General features: G+C 42.4%; 1 protein-coding gene across 1 annotated transcript in view; it reads right to left on the minus strand.

The window, feature by feature from the left end:
* LOC144661423 (uncharacterized) overlaps positions 1-18,883 on the minus strand; it is a 35,616-nt gene that overhangs the window by 5,616 nt on the left and 11,117 nt on the right. The window contains 13 exon segments of the mRNA XM_078522187.1: positions 93-247; positions 4,032-4,249; positions 4,685-5,188; positions 5,656-8,007; positions 8,009-9,002; positions 9,758-9,947; positions 10,574-11,113; positions 11,545-12,178; positions 12,729-12,773; positions 12,775-14,351; positions 14,940-16,773; positions 16,775-16,954; positions 16,957-18,882. Of these exon segments, the coding sequence (XP_078378313.1) occupies positions 93-247; positions 4,032-4,249; positions 4,685-5,188; positions 5,656-8,007; positions 8,009-9,002; positions 9,758-9,947; positions 10,574-11,113; positions 11,545-12,178; positions 12,729-12,773; positions 12,775-14,351; positions 14,940-16,773; positions 16,775-16,954; positions 16,957-18,882 (11,149 nt within the window).

Genomic DNA, 18,883 nt, shown 5'->3' on the forward strand with positions numbered 1-18,883 from the left:
TAATTTTTTTTTAGTGGAAATCAATATGTCTGGGCCTTCAGGCTATGGTCACGAGGCATATGCTAAAGGAACAGGCATAGTGACAGACTTACGTGAGTTATTCTTGTCAAACAAAACCAGGCCATTCTGAGCGTAAAAGGACCACAGGAACGAGAACTGAGTGAGGTGACACACTTTCACTGTTAACAACTTGATGGTCCTGTTCACGTGACTCCAGGGCTCGGGGCATGTTAGAGCAGCGTCAAACCTAAGCAAAAGGTGGAAAACGAAACAGAGGTAAATACCTTCAACAAAAACAAAGCGGCAGCATTCGTAAAAACGCTTCGCAGCTGGTTCAATAGGCGCCTACGTCACGGACAATTCATCTTGAAAAAAAGTTTTTTCAAGTTTGTCGTTCGTAATCCGTTTTAATCTTCGTCAGTCAAAACCATCCTCGTTTATATTTGCCCTTTTTTCTTGCTCCTTTGATGATTTTTGATGTTAGATCTGAGTTTTCCTTCAGTTTGGAAGTAATCAGAAAAATGACTTAAAATATCGTGACATTGCTCCTTTGAATTCAATAAAAATTGAATAAATAGAGAGATACGAGAGAGATAATTAACAATTATTCTTTGAAATCGAGGTGAATAGTGGTAGAATATTCACCGAGCCGCGGAGCGGCGAGGTGAATATTCTGCCGCTATTCACCGAGATTTCAAAGAATAATTGTTTTAGTATACACACACGAAGTGATCTCAACAGCAAGCGATCTCAAAGTTTTCAGAAGGAAACCATTTAAAGTCGATTTAATTGATCTCTCAATTCATGCGTGGAAAACGTACATACAAGTGGCACTAACCGACATGCGCGAAACGGTGGTGGACAAAACACTGACCCCCAGTCCATGGACTACCCCCATGGACTACCCCCATGGACTACTCAAATGGACTACCTAAAATGGACTACCCCTAAAAAATGGACTACCCCTTAAAGTACTATTCCGAGTGTGTAATACTTACTGAGCTGTTGTTATACGCACATAATTTGCACTTACTTCGGTTACTTTCGACAACTCTAGCTGCCATTTTGAATGAATTACACTATACATCTGCTGACCTCAAAAAGCGAAGACTCGTGCCCAGACTCAGCACTATTTTTTCCTCAGGATCTGTCTGCTTACCGGTTCTGTTCTCCTCGCTGGGCTGCCAAAGTTATTCATTCAAAAATTTTCTCTGGCCACCAAATGTTTAAGATGCGTCTCAAGCAACTATCTGATACTATTTATAAAAGTTTGGATTTTCTGTAGTGCAGTGCAGTGCCTGTTTTGTCTGTCTCTATGAGTCCAAAGATTGATTGCTTGATTTGAGTCTACACTTTCGTGATCAGCGGATGTTCAGTACTTTGTAAATGCTTCCCAAGAAACCTCTCTTGAGCAAGATGGTCAAGTATAGTGCCGGGGAAACGGTCTTTTTATCCCTTATGCGCCAGCTCTGATGAATAACGAATTTACGAGGCCTTCTTATGATTCGCTTTCATAATTATTCATTACGAAGTTAATTAATTTTAAGGAAAAATTTTACTTTCTGAGCCTTAAGCGGGAAATATGTACAGCAAAAACACTACGAAGATTATTTGCGAAGGCTACACGAAAACGTTTCCATAATGACCGTGCGCTGTAATGGAACGAGCTTCAAGCTTTTTTGACGTCATAAATTGGTGTTTCTGATGACTTTGCAATGAATTGCACGTGCTATGATATGTTGCATTACTTCCTTTCCTCAATAATGTCACTAATTATTATATAAACTAAGCGAATTACCAGCAAATAACTAACTGAGAAAAATCATATCTTTCACATCTGAAAATGTGAACATCCGAAACATTCCTACATGTATCAGGGGCACCCATCGAGAAGGATAGCACCGTTAAACGTATTTTAGTATTTAAACGGTAGATATAGGCATATTTTTATCCCCTAAAATTTTTTTATCTGTTCGAAATTCGTAGCTGAAAGTCTAGTGATCCGAAAGTTATAGGGATCAAAACTTACCTTTTCAAAAAAATTCTAGCCAGAGAAGGGCTCCCGAAAATTCTAGGTGACCTTTTTAGAGTGAAAATCCGTTAAAAATGAACAATTATACCATTTTTTAGATTTCGAAAATCCTAGGAAAGGCAGGCAAGCAAAAAAATTTACAATGAATGTTCCGAAAATGCTAGATCTCAAATCGTCTTCCGAACAGATATTTTAACGAAATATTCCGTTAGGTGCCCCTGTCCTATGACCTTCCGATCGTTCCTACTATTATTATTATTCTTATAACTTACTTCGCAGCACTTTACTTGCTATCAGCAACTCCTAGTTTAGTATAATATATTCAAAATGGCGGCGAGAGGGATACATACGGCTTGAAAATAAACAAGGTAAGACGTAAGTGCAAATTATGTGTGTATAACAACAGCTCAGTAAGTGGTACACACTCGGAATAGTACTTTAAGGGTAGTCCATTTTTTAGGGGTAGTCCATTTTAGGTAGTCCATTTGGGTAGTCCATGGGGGTAGTCCATGGACTGGGGGTCAGTGTTTTGTCCACCACCGCGCGAAACAGTTTACAGAATCTTCAAACATGGCAAATCTAGTTAATCTTCGATAAAATCCTCGTCACAATCTAGCAAAATGGTCCTTTAACACCACTCAAACCTGCAATCTGAAGCAAAAACCTGCTTGCAAAACATTTTGACCGTTGAATCAAAGCTTTTGAAGTTCACTTGAATTGAAAATTGAAAGAGCAGTTGGCGAAGGATCCACCTGAAAGTTTGGATTATACTGAATGTGTGCAGAACTGTGGTGAAAACTGGATGTTTTCTTGCACAAAGACGTTTTCCTGAATATTCGTGGAGGATCTTGGTTGAATAACACTTGATGTTGCTGCCGATAAATCTGCGGTATTCATTTCTGCCGATGCCGGGCGAAGAGTGACTTGACGGTAAGCAATTGTTTATCGTTTTAGTACTCGAGTTGTGTGGACATTGTGCTGCAAATTGCGAAATATGTAGTCTTCTCTTACTTTGAAAACCATCAGGCCAAATTTCTTAGCCTTTTTTGTCTTTTCTGGTTCGGCATCTTCTTGTATTCTTAGTATTTGCGATTCAGAAACGCCGGCGAAACGCGAGTTTACGCCGGCCATTTTGTTTCAGTTTGGATCAAGCATTATTCACTCCGTAGGGAGTGAATAATGCTCATTAGCCTGAGATAGCGAACTAATCAGATTGCTTGAAACACCAAGATCACTGAGTGTGTATATACTAAAGTAAAATATCCACGGCTTTTCTACGGCTATTGGATAAGCCAGCGGGACTATAAGCTTTTGACTGAGTATGTTTACTCTATGGCTGTTCAAAGAATACCTGCTCGATACTAGCAAAGAATAAATATTTTATTACATTAAATTACACTTTGAATATCATTATTGATTCAAGTTATTTGCCATCTCACTAATTAAGTTAAGGTGCTTTTGACTGGTTATGTTTAACAACTATTCACCAAAGTGGAGGTGGCTAGTGGTGGATATTTACCTCGCCGCGACTAGCCACCGACACTAAGGTGAATAGTTGTTTTAGTACATACTAAAACAGTGAGATAATATAGCCCGAAAGAATGATTTTTGACTAGTTTTTCCCCTTCAATGATTACAATTTTCTCGCGTGCGTTGTTCGGAGGTGAATAGCAAAGGATATTTTGAGTTCCAGTAGCCAATCAGTCCGCGCCAAAAGCGCTGTCCACTGTTTTAGTATATACTAAATTATAATATTCCGACCTCAAAATGATCTTTAGAGTAAAGAACTCAAATAATAGTCAAGGAAAGTGCAAAAACATCAGAAGAGTGTAAACTGCACAGAACAGATGGCAAAAGGTGGCAATGAATAAGCAACTAATAGTAACTTGTCGGAGCAAGAACCAAATGCAAGCGAAACTCAGGTAGGTAAGGGATGACTTACCATTTCGATGAAATATATGAGATAAATAATGTTAGCACCTTGAAATAATAAACCTACCAGGTTTCGTTTTTCGGATCCCACAGATACAGCACTGGGTCTATGTCTTCCTTTGTGACTTCATTATTGACGTGCTTTTTGTTGGCTTTAACCAAGTTATCGACGTCGTAGAACATGGCAATTGTGATTGGCTTAGCAAACTTGAAGCCTTCCTGCACTGTGTTGTTCACCGGGTCCAACGCTTTGATGACAAAACTGTAGTTACCAAGCATGAATTGCTAGCGAATAAAAGCAAAAGCAGAGTGTTACCGGGTGTTATGAATCTCTTGCAGCAAATACTTGGGGCGTCACGCAACGCTTCTCCACCAGGCGAACCTTGCATAACGATCCGAACAACAAACGTGACAAAGAGTAACGTAACAAGTGTCGGTGGAAATATACGTAAGTAAATGCATCGATAATAACTTAGTATAAGTATAAATGAATGAATGAATGAATGAATGAATGAATGAATGAATGAATGAATGAATGAATGAATGAATGAATGAATGAATGAATGAATGAATGAATGAATGAATGAATAAGGAAGGAAGAAAGGAAGGAAGAAAGGAAGGAAGGATGGAAGGAACGAACAACGTGCAAGTAAAAGGCTGATGAGTAAATGAATGAACTTCTGTGAGGAATTAATTTCATATTACTTAAAAAACACATACCTTAGGTTTAGTGTACTTGGGATTGCTAACAGGGCCCTCCTCAGTCTTATTTTTGTCCATCGTCTCTTCATCCAAGCTGTAGGATCTCAGTTTCACTTCTCCATCAACAGCACCTTCGGGTACAGTCAATGTCCCGTATGTCTTCCCCACTCCTCCATCCTTGCGCGATCCGTTTTCATTCATATTTACAGTATCGAAGAAAAATTCGGCACTTGACTTGTTGTCGAAGATGTATTCTGACTTTCCAACAACGATTCCATTGGAGGACAATCTGTCCGACAGTAATCCAGCTCCGTTTGTAGACCGTACTGTGGCGTAATATTTCTTTCCTACCTCTAAGGCGTCGTCTTTAAACTTTGCGAGCCATATTGTTGTGTTGGTGACTTCTTCGAATTCTTTTACATCTGTTAAACCAGGAGCGGTTCCCCAGGCAACTTCGTAAGACGTAACATCACTTTCAGGGTCACTCGCAAAAAAGTATGCGAAAATGATATCAACAAAGACCTAGGGAGCAAAAAAAAAAATAGATGGCAAACAATTTTTTGACAAATCGATGTTATGCACTTTTGCTTCCTAAAATGTTACCACCTCTTTTCCTCGTTTTGATTAGAACTTATTTCTTCCAGCTTTCATCACACTGTATATTTTTTCTGAAATTAGAGCGATTTTAGGCTTTTTTCCTGACCACAAAACATTTTTTCTCAGTCATTTATCATTTTTCGGCGTCCTTCTAACACATTGGAGAAACTCAAAGGTTCTTTGGGGCGTGTTTTGCATGGTTGAGAACTAAAAAAATTATAAACAAGTAATTCATGGCAAGGTACCACAATACTTACATGAAAAAAAGAATGCGAAAAATAACTGAGGGCTACATGTTAAACGCAGAGTAATTCACTGTCACAATAGCAGTGACTTGAGATACATGCAAAGAATCAAAGTCGTTTTTATAGCGAATGCAGTTTTTTCATTACCTGAAAGTCCATATCAGGTCCCATGATTCCATCCCTGACGTATTCCATGACAGGAGGTGTGGTATCTATGGTAACGCCATCACTGTAAGCAGCTGAGCATCTGCGAGCTCCATTGCAGGCGACGACTGTGACGTAATAGGAATCTCCTTGCTGCAAGTTAAGCCCGTAATGACTTCCGTTTGGCCTCATTCCCGTGCTTTCACATTCCCGGATGTCGTCTCTCTTTGGCTGAGTACCTACACACCAGAAATACTCCACAATATCGCTCTCATCATCCAGAAAATCGATCCATCTGGCGTGGATCTCTCGAGTGTTATTGGTAAAGTCGACGTCGGTTTCTTCAAAACTGCGAGTAGAGCACTGGCTGTCTTCGCCGAATGTTGAGTTATCGGAACAGTTCGTATTTGGATCACTGCCGAGTCCATCGTAAACGACTCCAGGCTCGGGGGCTGTCGGGTCGATGACGAACGATTCCGACAAAGAGCTCGTTGATACATCCGCTCGCGTTGTTTCAAGTAGTTCGATAGTGTAGAGGTTTTCGGGACCAGGAACAAGAAACGATCCATTCACGATGGAGATATTCAATCCATTTGTTGAGTTATCGACCATCAATGTTGAGGGACAGGTAACAGAGTCACAAATACTTGATGTAAAACTAAACGGATCGTCGCTTTGAGGTGGTGAGCACGTCATTCCTTCACACAGCGAGCACATTTCTACGAAGCCACCAAATGACTTTCGCCCGCCCTCGCAAGGTACACAACTTACGGATCCTATGCCATTTATCTGAGATACTCTTACACGTACGTGATCCGTGGGGCAATAAGTTGCCATATAGACCCGTCCAGTACCAGAATCCTCGCTTTGTCCAGGCCAGGTGACGACATTCGGAGTCCCAAACAAAACTGTATTTTCTGCGAAGGACACGGAAGTACGAGGAATACCATCATCCACCCTCAAACCACTTTCTCGCGCGATTACCCGTCCCAGGTTAACGCAATTTCCACCTTCCATTGTTGAGTAAATTCCATGGAAACCAAACAGCTGCACGCCGTCACGAGCTCCTAATGTTTGCATGCCTAGTGCAACAATAAAACCTTCATCGCGGGCGTTTACATCAAGGTCTCCACTCAGAAATTCATCTGGCGCGATATCAAAGTGACACACCTCCTTGTAAGATTTTGATGTGATGTTGAGTTGAAAAACTTTGGACGACCCGGAGTCTTTAGAGACCACTACAAGTGCGTCAGCCTCCGTGAGCCGAACAGACAAAGGACCTGTAATGTTCTTGTGCCCCGAAACGCAGACAGTCATTAGCAGGTTGAAAGATTGGACTGAGTAAATAGAGATACAGGAATTGTTGCCTTCACCCGTCGCCACTGCTAAGATGCGCTCATTCAAAGACAAGGAGTGTCCAAAATTAGGATCGTTATTTTCTTCTCCTAGAACATTTCCAAACATCCACGCCCAACCGCGCTTCTGAAATACTGCCACAACACTTGCGTTCGTGGTTGCGTTGGTTCCAGTCATGGCGATTACGTTCTTACTGATAGAAATGACTTGATTAACACTGTCCGCCCACATATCATTGACAGGACAAACAGAACTTGATAAAGTTTTACAGTTCCCTAGAACGGACGTCTCGATTAATTCAAGATTGCTAAAGTCATCGATTTCGCTTTGGTAAATATACACTTTACCATTCAGCAAAAATGCTGATGTGTTTTGGTGAGATACCACTTGTACTGGTCTTGCAGTAGAACCAGCGGTGTCGTCCGACAGTGTGAAGTGGTTCGCAGCTCTGTTCCGAAGCGGCAGGACAAATGCTTTATCCGCGGACCCAACAGCAAAATGATCATTTGGTAGCCGGGCAAGAGATGCTCCAAAATGCTGGGATGGCAAAGTAGCTTTGAAATGCGTATCGCTGAAAACAGACTGCGGGTCAACCGGGTTCTTGGCACAACACGGTCCCTCGGGATTGGCAAATCCTGGGATTACTTTCATTATGCTAGAATCTTCAGTAGTGTTGGTTTCATTTGCATCAGACGTAACTCTTTGGACAATTATTTTGAACTCCTTAGTCGGGCTGAAAAGATTGTGATCCAAAATGAAAGCTGTCCTGTTGCTGGAGTCATTAAAATCGCTTCTTACGATTAGATCGAGTTCTCCAGGAGAAGATATGTACCTCACATCAGGGTCGAGCGCACTTAGATTCACAGGGGGCAGTCTTAGGTTTGGTAACCAGCGTAACGGCTCTTGCTCGGCGGCTTTATCGCGGATGGACAATCCCCGCATTGGAGGAGCGCTGGGTTCGATTCTCAATCCATCGCTGGAAGCATCAGTATAAATGTCCTCCCTCGTTCCAGACTCTCACAACTCCTCGGTAACGTTCCCATGGTTCCAACGCCACGCTTCGGATCGTCACATTTCGTTGCCATGACAGCACGTCCATGAAATCGTGTACCAACGGTTCGCTATTCCACGACGCTTCTGAGCCAAGTCGGGGCAGAGACAAGTTTGATGAGGGCTGCGTGACGGCCACCTGAACACGCAATCGTGAAATATCACTTATATACCTTCCAATGACTTCCCATCTGAGCGACAAACTTTGCACCATGGCTTTCCAGTCGATATCTGTAAGATTGCTTGCGTTCAAACTAGGAATATCGATGACTTCTACAAGCTTAGGTGCAATGGAGATGACCTTGCATTGTTCAGATACCAAACGAGTCTTAAGTCCAGCTCTATTGACGGCATAGACGTAGGCGAAAAGCAGCGTGCCTGAAGGAAGTCTCTTGACTATGGCAGCGCCCTTTTGTCTCACTCCAACCGACCTCAACGATAATACATCACACTCTGCTTTGGACGTTCCAACACACCATTCATACTTTTCTAGTTGACTTTCTGGATCTTCGAATTCATCCCAGTTAGCAGACAAAAGTTCTTCGGTACACCTAAATCGGATGTGATCGCTACCTTGTATCACGTTGTCTGGTGGTAGCTGGAGCCCATGAGGAACAGAATTGTTTGAATTTACTCCACTAGTAGGTGATATAGGAGGAGCTTGCGTCGTGTTGATCGGCACATTTTCGGCATCTTTTAACGCTGGGGCTGTTAAATCGATCAGCACTCGGTTAGTTGTCGTCTCCGATGACAACCCGATGCCGTTTATTCCTTTGACAACGGAATAATACGATTCTCCTTGGACGAGGTTTAAACCATGAACTGTTACGTTAGTGAGTATTCCGACATTAATGAAGTTGGTGACAGTACAATTTCCAGGAACAGTGGTGACACAAACGTGGTAAGATGAGATGCCACTTTCAGGATCAATAAATGGAGGCCAACTACGAGAAAACGTTGTACAGTTAGGAAATAAAAATAGGTAAAATCTGAGCTCAGACAGTAGTACAACAAGACAGATATTGCCTTGATGATAACTACGTTATTACCACGTATCTTAGCTTGACAAATAAAAAGTGTTAGTGTTCTGAGGAGAATTAAGATGTCGGCCTTGCTAGTAGTTAAACTAGTTAAAATACTTAAGAGATCTTCAAAGATCTTCGCGCGGAACCTTTGAAGGATCTTCATTTGTAATCCCCAAAGATCTTCAAGGTTCTTGCCTATAAGATCTTAACCTCCTTTAAGATTTTCCTAAAATTCTCTACATGGTCACCGTCAATCTGTGTCCTTTGCGCCATCTCTGCTGTTGTTTTCATACGAAAAATATCACTGAAACTAAATGGCACCTTTTCAAATTCTGAATGACAATGGGCGTTTAAAACACGACGATGCAATCAGAGGAAAGTTATCCCTCTAAGGATCCGTAATTTCTATAATACATCTAAATAACAAGGCATTATGGCTGTTGGTGGTTTATTAACGATCCTTGAAAGATCCTTATCTCTTTAGATCTTGGATAGTTTTGATGGGTTTTTTAAGATCGTTAAAAAACCCTTAGAGTATCCTGCAATTATTTTTTGTTCCCGGGGTATGTCAGTCTTAATGATATCCGTCATCCGTTATCAATTGTTTTGTTAAAATATTATTAAAATAAAAACACAACAATACGATCTTGAGTAAAAGAATGGCATTTCTGTACCTGATAGTCATTTTCATCATATCTGATTGGTATTCGGCAGGCTCGGGTCCAGCCCCTATTCTTGCTTCGCTGGTCGTAGGGGGAGTAAAATCGACTGTGAATCCATCGGAGGTAGCTTCGATATGAAGACCGGCAAAGTTAATTGCTCTAACAATAACAATGTACTGAGCACCACTCTCAAGGTCTAATCCTGCAAGGGTAAATAGAGGAGGAAGAATTTTATCACAACTAAAGCTTTGCAGTTCTTTAAACACATAGCTAGTCTTTGCTACGTTTCAAAGTTCGAGAATTACAAAACACTGAAAAGGCATTAGTTTTGCATTTATATTACCACAAATAGGTATGAAAGCATTTTCATCTACGGTTAGTTTTTAACTTCCTGCTTCGACGTAAAAAAAATACAAAACAAAATTTTCTAGCCGAGCGTAATCTATTTATCTTTATTAAACGTTCAACAGCACCACTTCTCTGAGACAAGCTGTTATTATTTTGCATTTTTCCCTTCTAACTTAATGATTATTGCGTCGTTTCTGTTTTTCTGTTTAATAGTATTACCCTTGTTTTCATCGTAACGCTTGCACCCGCCTCGATTAGTTTTGAAACTAGAAGCAGGGTAAGTAAGCACTTTCAGTAAAGTCTTACATTTAAAAAAAAAATAAAGTTTAAAGTTTTTAGACGTTATTCTGAATAAAAGTGTTTGTTGTAAAATTACAATCGCAGCATTGCCCCTTTAATTTTATAATGCTTTAAACTGAAAATTCATTGTTGAAACAATTAGCTTATCTTTACTAGGAAAAATATTTCACCATATCATACCTGTAATAGTAACATTGGTAGCCTGTCCCACTCCAGTGAAGGATTGTGGGCAGAAGGACAAGTTCCTAGCGTCGCACAAGGCAATTTCGTAAGACTCGATACCAGACTCCAAATCTTCAAAGTTAAACCAACGTGCACTGACGTCTTGTTCTCCATTCAAATAATCAACATCTGAGACACTCCCATCAATCACAGTACCGGAAGTAGGCGGTGTTTCATCCACTGTCACTCCATCTGATGTTAGTGACGTCACGACACCCGCGCCGTTGGTTGCGTTTACTGTGACGTAGAACCTCTGACGGTTCGTTATCAGCTCAATGAGAACCATGCGGACGGACGTACTTGTTGGGGTCAGTTGCGTTTCTTTAACAAGGTCACAGGCGCCTGGTGTCGAGCCCGCACACCACATGACACGAATGACGTCACTTTCGAGGTCTTCAAAGGCACTCCAGTGAGCTGCTATGTGGGTTCTACACTGTTGAATATCGATGTCTTCACCTTCCTTTGTACCATCTAGAATTTGACGGCCATTAACGGGTCCTATCAAAGCAACGCAAATAACACAATCTTTGAGCAGTGGAAGAGAAAGCAACATCGATAAGAAAATCTATTGCAGGTAGCTTACACTCATTACACAAAATTCTAAATCATTAAGAAACTGGAACTGAGAATGTACCTAATCATCCTTTGTTATTTCAGAAGGAAAATGCATAAAAAGTTCTACAACAGTTGACTTAAGCTTGTTTATTCGATTTCTTTTTCCAAATAATGACGATATTTAATCTCCTCAAGAAGCCAATTCACTACCTAGTAGAAAGCTAAAGAGAATAAAGAAATTCATCACTTAGTTTAGGATTATTTCCTTGATGAACCTCCAAATTCTCAAGAGCAACAACAAAGAAATGTATGAGAATAGGTAAGGAGAATCTGTATTTTGAGATTGGAACTAACAGGGTCCAGCTCGGAAATACCTGTTTTGTCAACGGCAACCCCGCTAGAGGACTTCACGTCGCTTGTAAGACCAGCTCTGTTCTCTGCCTTGATAGACACAAAATACGTCTCCCCCTGAACCAGCTGCAGGTCCCGCGAATAGTAACTCGTCGAGTTCCCGACGTCAGTAAAGTTCATCACATTGCATTCGCCAGGCTGCGTGCCGACACAAAGATGGTACTTCTCTACACCGCTTTCCTTGTCCAAGAATCCGCTCCATTTCACGGATATATCCGAGTCAGTAAACTGGGATGACTCCTCCACAGGTGGATTCTCAACGTGAGTGATTTCACCCATTATGGGAGGGGTTGAGTCAACCACGAAACCATCCGATGACAGCTCACTGGCTCCTCCAACGATGTTCGTAGATCGAATCCTTGTTACATACTTGACTCCCTCTTGGAACTCTAAGTCGGCAATACAGATTATTGTACGGTTGCCAACATCCATATCAGGAAGCAAACAGTGGTTGACGTTGATAGCGGAACAGATGGAGACTTCGCTTTTCAATATAGCGCTTTCTGGATCGTTTGGTTCCCAACTGACACAGTAAGCGTCCTTGGCGGTGATGTAATCTTTATCAACAAATGGTGACCCAAGCTGCAAGTCAAATACCTGTATGGATATAGAAGGGCAGTTAAATAAAAAGCATAACGGAAAAAGTGTGTTAGCTTTTAGTTACCTAACCTCCTAAGCCTGCTGTTTTAGGCTCCGTGAAGCTTAGTGGTTTACACTAAAAGCACAGATTTTCAAAAGACAAAAGTCGGCAAAGAACAGCAGAAATAGGAAATTGCGCCATTTTTTTCGTTTTCGTAGATGTTATTTAAAATTTAAATATTTTTGCAGATTTAAGCCTATTTAGTGGATGCTAAGAAAAAAATGTGAAAGTCAGTACAGGAACGAAATTCTAAACTGTTACGCTAAGTATATATTTACAAAATCTTTGAAATGTAAAAAATTAAATGCGCCTCTGTAAAAGCACTTTAGGATAATTCCCTTCGGCTTGTATTCCACTTTATTCTATAAAACTTTCATTACCCTCAATGTTAAATTTGTAGTCTACAGATTTCAGAGTAAATTACTTCGAAGACGAAGACTAACTGAAATTGTTCTAACTATGTTTAAGCAATACAGGGAAAGTAAGGGATAATCTAACAAACGTTACCTTGGCGATGATTGGAGGAGTACTATCCACTTTGACCCCGTCGGAAGTACACCCTGGTTACCGCCCCTGCGCCGTTGTAAGCACTAACAGTCACAAATACAGCCATTCCTGTTGTTAACGATGGACGAATCTGCTGACCAACGCTGATGCGGTCACCAACATCGGTTTCTGGTATGATGTCACAGTTTCCTTGTTTTGTCCCAGCACACCATGTGTACCTGGTTAAATCTGACTCTAAATCGTGGAACTCATCCCAGTTGGCATAAATGTATGTGTCACCTGCTTGGAAATCGATGTCCACCAGCGTTTGCCCGTCTCTCACTTCGCCACCTACTGGAGGAGTGCTGTCCACTCGAACTCCATTAGACGCTGCTATGGTGCTGTAGCCAGCTTCATTCGTTGCTCTTACGGTGACAAAGTATGTTTCAGTGTGATTCAAACTCAAGCCTTTAATAGAGCCTTCAAGGGCGATGCCAACACTCACAAAGTCACTTACGTCGCATTGTTCTTGCTCTGTTCCCACGCACATTTCGTACTCGGTGATTCGTCCGTTAGAGTCTGCAAATGGTGACCAGTTGGCAGAGATTTCACTCGTAGAGCTTTGTAGCTCAAGGTCGTTTCGCTCGCTAGAACCATCATACACAGTACCGGCAGCTGGTGGCGTGCCATCTAGGATAAACTGATTAGACATAGCCTCGCTAAACAGCCCAACTTTGTTGTGGGCTCGGACAACAAGGACATAGGAAATTCCAGGTTTGATATCGAGAGCCGAGTTCTCTATAGTTGCCTTCAGTCCAACATCAACAAACGGCGTAATACACTCTTCATTAGAACCAGCGTGACATACAGCCCACTCAAAATGACTCAAACCACTTTCATGATCAACAAATCCACTCCAGTCTGCTATAACTGACTCGTCTTTGCGTAGATACTTAGTTTCCAGCGTGTTCCCCACTATAACCACACCGACTGTGGGCGCGGTACTATCAACAAGCAGAGGTTTAGAGATGGTCGTGGATACCATTCCAGCGCCATTTGTGACCCTTAGTCTAACAAACACTGCAGTTCCAGATGGAAGAGGCGTAGAAAGAGAGTGTTCCACTGAAGTTATGCTCGGATCTACAGCTGTCCACAAGATAATATCGCACGATTCGGGTCTTCTACTAGCGCACCACTCCACTGAGGAAATTCCACTTTCCGCATCAGTAGGGACTTCCCAGGAAAACACTAACATGCGATCACTACTTTGCTTTACACCGCAGGAAGCATTTATAGAGTTATTGCACCATTGGACAGACGAAAATGAACGAAGAGATGAAACACCAAACGCGTCGCTTTGATCTCTATCGGCTGGCGTGTCCCAAACGGATCGTCGTCTGCGTCCACCACCCGAGGGCTGCTGCGAGGCTGAATTCGGCTTAGTCTGAACATCATGTGACACGTCCCCTATTAGAGGTGGAGTGACATCGACTGTTACGCCATCAGAGTAAGCAGTTTCCTTTAAACCAGCTGCATTGGTAGCTTCTACTGTAAAGAAGTAACGTTGGCCTTCCTGTAGGTTTAGTGGAAGGTGCACACTTGTCTGAAGATCAGCATTTGTCATACTCTGCACGTCACAAGCACCTGTAAGAAACAACAGTTTAATGAGTAATTCAATAACTTGAACGACAAGTCAATGTAAGTAAAAGAAGTGTTCACACTTTTATTTGATCGTTAATGATGCTTAGGCAATCATTGCAGTGGTCTCTTACTACCTGCCAAAGCGAGGCACCCCACTGGCTCTTGAGACAATAGACCACAGGTCACAAGGCCTTAAAACCTTAATTATACAATCGAAAATAGAAGTTGGAAATAAGCATTGACGTACGGAATTATATAGCAGCTGTTTAAGGTAAAATGGACAACTTAGTGATAAAACGGACACAAAAAAGTACTACGAAAAGTATGAACAAGAAAAGAAAAGAAAAAAGACTACAACAGTATTTAGTCACCGAAGTAATGCTTCTGTCTTTAAGGGATAATTTGAAATCGTGAAGCTGTAAATGTCATATAATCCTTATAAAGGTAAAAAAAAATAATCGGTTATAAATTTGTTGTGAACATATTTTGGAGCTGTTTAGCGTAGAAAGACTGTCAGCAGAACTCTAAACAACCCTTCGCGTGGTACGTGGGTCACCTATGTTTAGCAAATAAAGAAAAAGAATCGCTTACCCTGAGCCGTTCCCACACACCAGTGATATTCAACAACGCCGCTCTCAGCATCTTGGAATCCACTCCAGTGAGCAGACAGCACTCCTTTCTCGCGCTGATAATCAATATCAACATATTCTTGACTTATTGGAGAGGTCAAATTCCCGTCCACGACGTCACCAGATTGTGGTGGGGTCCAGTCTACCACTACTTGCTGTGACGTCAAGGTTGTCTCCAAGCCGAGCATGTTGACGCCAGTGACTGTCACGTGAAACGTAAGACCTTCGTTGAGCGTAAAATTTAGCAAGTCCAAGTCTACAGAACGGCTTAGGCTGTCAACGCGTTGGAACCTAAGAAGATCGTCTTGAAACGGGAAGCTACCGACGCCAACAAGAAAATGGCTGATTCCGCTTTCAGGATCATCTATTGACCACGTGACTACAGGAGCAGAAGGCGAGGTTACGTACAAAGTTCCCTTTCCAGTTGCGGGAGAGATCTGGACTGATTTTCCAACTGGAGGTGTTCGATCGACAACAACGCCATCTGACGACGAGCTGACATGTTCACCTCTTTTATTTTCGGCTCTAACGGTGACGTAATATTTCTTGCCGTGTTCGAGTGTCAGATTGTAAAAGCGATTAGCGAACGTTTTTAGATGGTGTACCTCCGCGAAAGGCCACTTACACACATCCGACCCAGACGGATCAGGTGGCTGATCTCTGATACACCAATCATATCCCCTGATACCAAACACTGGATCCTTAAAACCGTCCCAGTGCGCCCAGATTGCTCTGTCGTCAAGTTGGAAATCAACGTCGTTTGCAGACGTTATGGGACCGTCGTTTACCACGCCAGCAGAGAACTTTCCAAGTATCACGAGCATGCCAGGAGAGCAATCAGTTCTGTGAAGTCCAGCACCGTTTGTAACTCGTATACAAACAAAGTAAGTTCTATTTCCGACGAGAGTTTGATTATCTATGAACACTCCGCCAACAGAGTCATCGGCGATAACCTCGGTGTACAAATCGCCGCCATTTTGTATGAGATCCTGAGGATTCGCACCCACAGCCCAACTGGTTTGTTTAATACCACTTTCAGGATCTGTGAAGCCGGTCCACGATACCACAAAATATGATCCTGGTACTTCATTCTTGTTTCGATCGTAGTTTGGTGGGAAAACATAGTGAGCAACTATAACACCAGGATTTGGGGCTGTTCGGTCGATAACAACTCCATTTGAAGACGTTGTGCTCGACAGACCAGCTTTATTCACAGCAAATAGCCTCAAAAAGTAAGTTCGTCCGAGTTTCAAAGGAACATCTGAGATAACAATACTTGTCTTTATTAGTGAAACATCGGTGAAGTTCTTGATGTCGTTATCGTCTGGATTAGTTCCCAGTCCCCAAGCCACGGCCTTGAGTCCACTCTCTTGGTCAGTAATTGCCCATTCAGCTCTTATGGAATCATTCTTTGGGTCAAATGTAAGCTTTAGGTTGTTTACTACTGGTGGTGTGCTATCAATGATAACACCATTTGTCCAGTTCACTGTTTTCAGGCCAACGGCATTCATAACCTCAATTCCAACGGCATAACTTTGGCCTTCTTCGTATTTGATCGCAATCCGACCTCCGCCTGTGATAATCGCCGATCCTGAAGAGTTTACAGGTGTTTTCAGGGCGTAAAAAGGAATAACGTACTCGTTTGTTTGTAGGTTTTTCACCGAGAAACGATACCGAACGATTGGAGATTCGTTATCGTAGCACACCCAGGAAATAATTAGTTTGCTTGAGCTTGGGGCGTATTGGACATCGTGCTGAAGATCGCCTTTACCATCCCAGAGTTGTGAGCATATTGGATGGGGAAGTATCAACAGCGAATCCATTTGATTGTACTGTGGTCTGCAACCCAACACCGTTAACTGCCGTCACGTTGACATAATACCTTTTACCGCTCTGGAGTTCTTTTGTCAGCATTAAAGTTGCCACGGTGACGTTGCCACTGAAACCGGACGATCCGTAAACATCCATCACAGAGCCTTGGAAAAACGTTCTCCCCATACTTCGACTCTATACTCTTGTACACCACTTTCTGCATCAACGAATTTGAAGTTTACCGTGACGTTTTTGACCGCGCCTTGGTAGTCGCCATCTCGCACGTAAACTAAATTTGGCGGCGTATCATCGAAGACAACACCGTCCGAAAAAGAAACAGCTTTCAGGCCAACCTTGTTGGTGCATCGTACGGTGGCAAAATAGCGATATCCCACCTGAAGATTACGCATAACTTCAAAAGACGTTTGATGAACTGGTAAGTTCGTAAAATTCATAATGTCTGCTTCTCCAGGCTGCAGGCCAAAGGCAATCTCGACGGAAGCTAGAGATGTTTCTGGGTCTTCGCAACTCCAGGTCACTGACAAAGACTTTCCAGATGTATAGTCTAGGTCTTGACTGGAATCGTTCCCATCACGAACAGGCTTCAAGAAAACTGGAGGAGTTAAATCCACCAAGACACCGTTAGAAGAAACCATTGCGCTGGGCATGCCGAGCACATTGTAGGCAATGACAGTGGCATAATAACGCAGACCACTTGTCAGTTCAGAGACTTTCAATCTTGAACTCGCGGCTGTCTTCACGAGCCCCACCCCAGTGAACTCCTGGGTATCCTGGCCTCCAGGGGATGTTCCGAATGCAAGTTGATAAGACACTATTCTCGTTTCTTGTTCTGTAAAATTTAACCAGGAAGCTCGAAGAACTGAGCTCTCGATCTGTACGTCAAGTTCCTCTCCTGGCCGTCCATCTGTCACATAACCTGGGAGCGGAGGACTATTATCAACCAGAACACCGTTAGATTGAAAAGATGCAGAGTTCCCAGCCCTGTCTACCAGTTTTAGACACGCGTAATATTTCTGCCCAGAGGTCAAGTTCAGCCCAAATAAGACATGGTAATTTGTGTTAGTTGGAACGATTTCTTCCTTTTTGACATCACAGACGTTCGACTTCGGCTTGCTTGACAATCCAAGGTATACAGTTTCAATTCCAGAGAAATCAGTAAAGCCATACCAATGCGCACGATATAGAGTGGAATAACTTTGATACTGTGCGTCTGTTAAGCCCCATCCATCCAAAACAATTCCGTCTTTGGGAGCTTCAGAGTCGGAGAGCAGAGGTGGAGATGATTTGATGGTGAACAGGCCCGCATTGTTGATAGCCCATATTGTGATGAAATAACGTCGGTTGTTCTCCAGGGACGATGATTTTGACGCTGTCCAGTTAGCTCGCAACGACGACACAGGGAAGCTCAACGAAACAGTCTGAAATTTCATGACGTCATCAGCACCAGCGTAACTACCGACACCAACTTTGTACGCTGCCACCTTAGAAAGATCGTCTTCAATTTCGAAATAAGATGTGAAGGTTGTAAATGGTGAGTTGATATGCTGCTTTGTTTCGCCGAAATGACCATGTTGGACGTAAGTGATATCAGGAGGACTGCTGTCAACAATGAATGTATTTGACAATCCACGGGAAACAACACCTGCTCTATCTTTAGCTTCGATAACCACCGAGTAGACTCCATCTTCAAGGTCAATGTTGCGCCCTGTAGACCGTACTCGTCCAGCTCTCTTGGATGGTGCCAGAAGTTCATCCGTCTCTAGTGACGCCACCGAAATACCAAAGCCGACAACTCCACTGTGAACATCGTAGAAGCTGTCATTACTACACTGGCTGTTGTTTAGAAGTCCAGAAACTCTCTTCTCATCCGCTAAACACCAATTCCATCGCGCCCATACTGACTTAGTTATCCACTGATACAACACCGGGGGACCTGCCAAACCTGTGATGACGTTACCAGAATGCGGAGGGACAAAGTCAACAATGGCACCATTGCTACTGCCATTTATACACATTCCAACGCCGTTACAACCAACAACTGTGACGAAGTAACGCTCACCACTATTTAAGAAA

The sequence above is a fragment of the Oculina patagonica genome, chromosome 1 (genome assembly GCF_052425735.1).
Source record: "Oculina patagonica isolate OP01 chromosome 1, crgOcupat, whole genome shotgun sequence".
NCBI lineage: Eukaryota > Metazoa > Cnidaria > Anthozoa > Scleractinia > Oculinidae > Oculina > Oculina patagonica.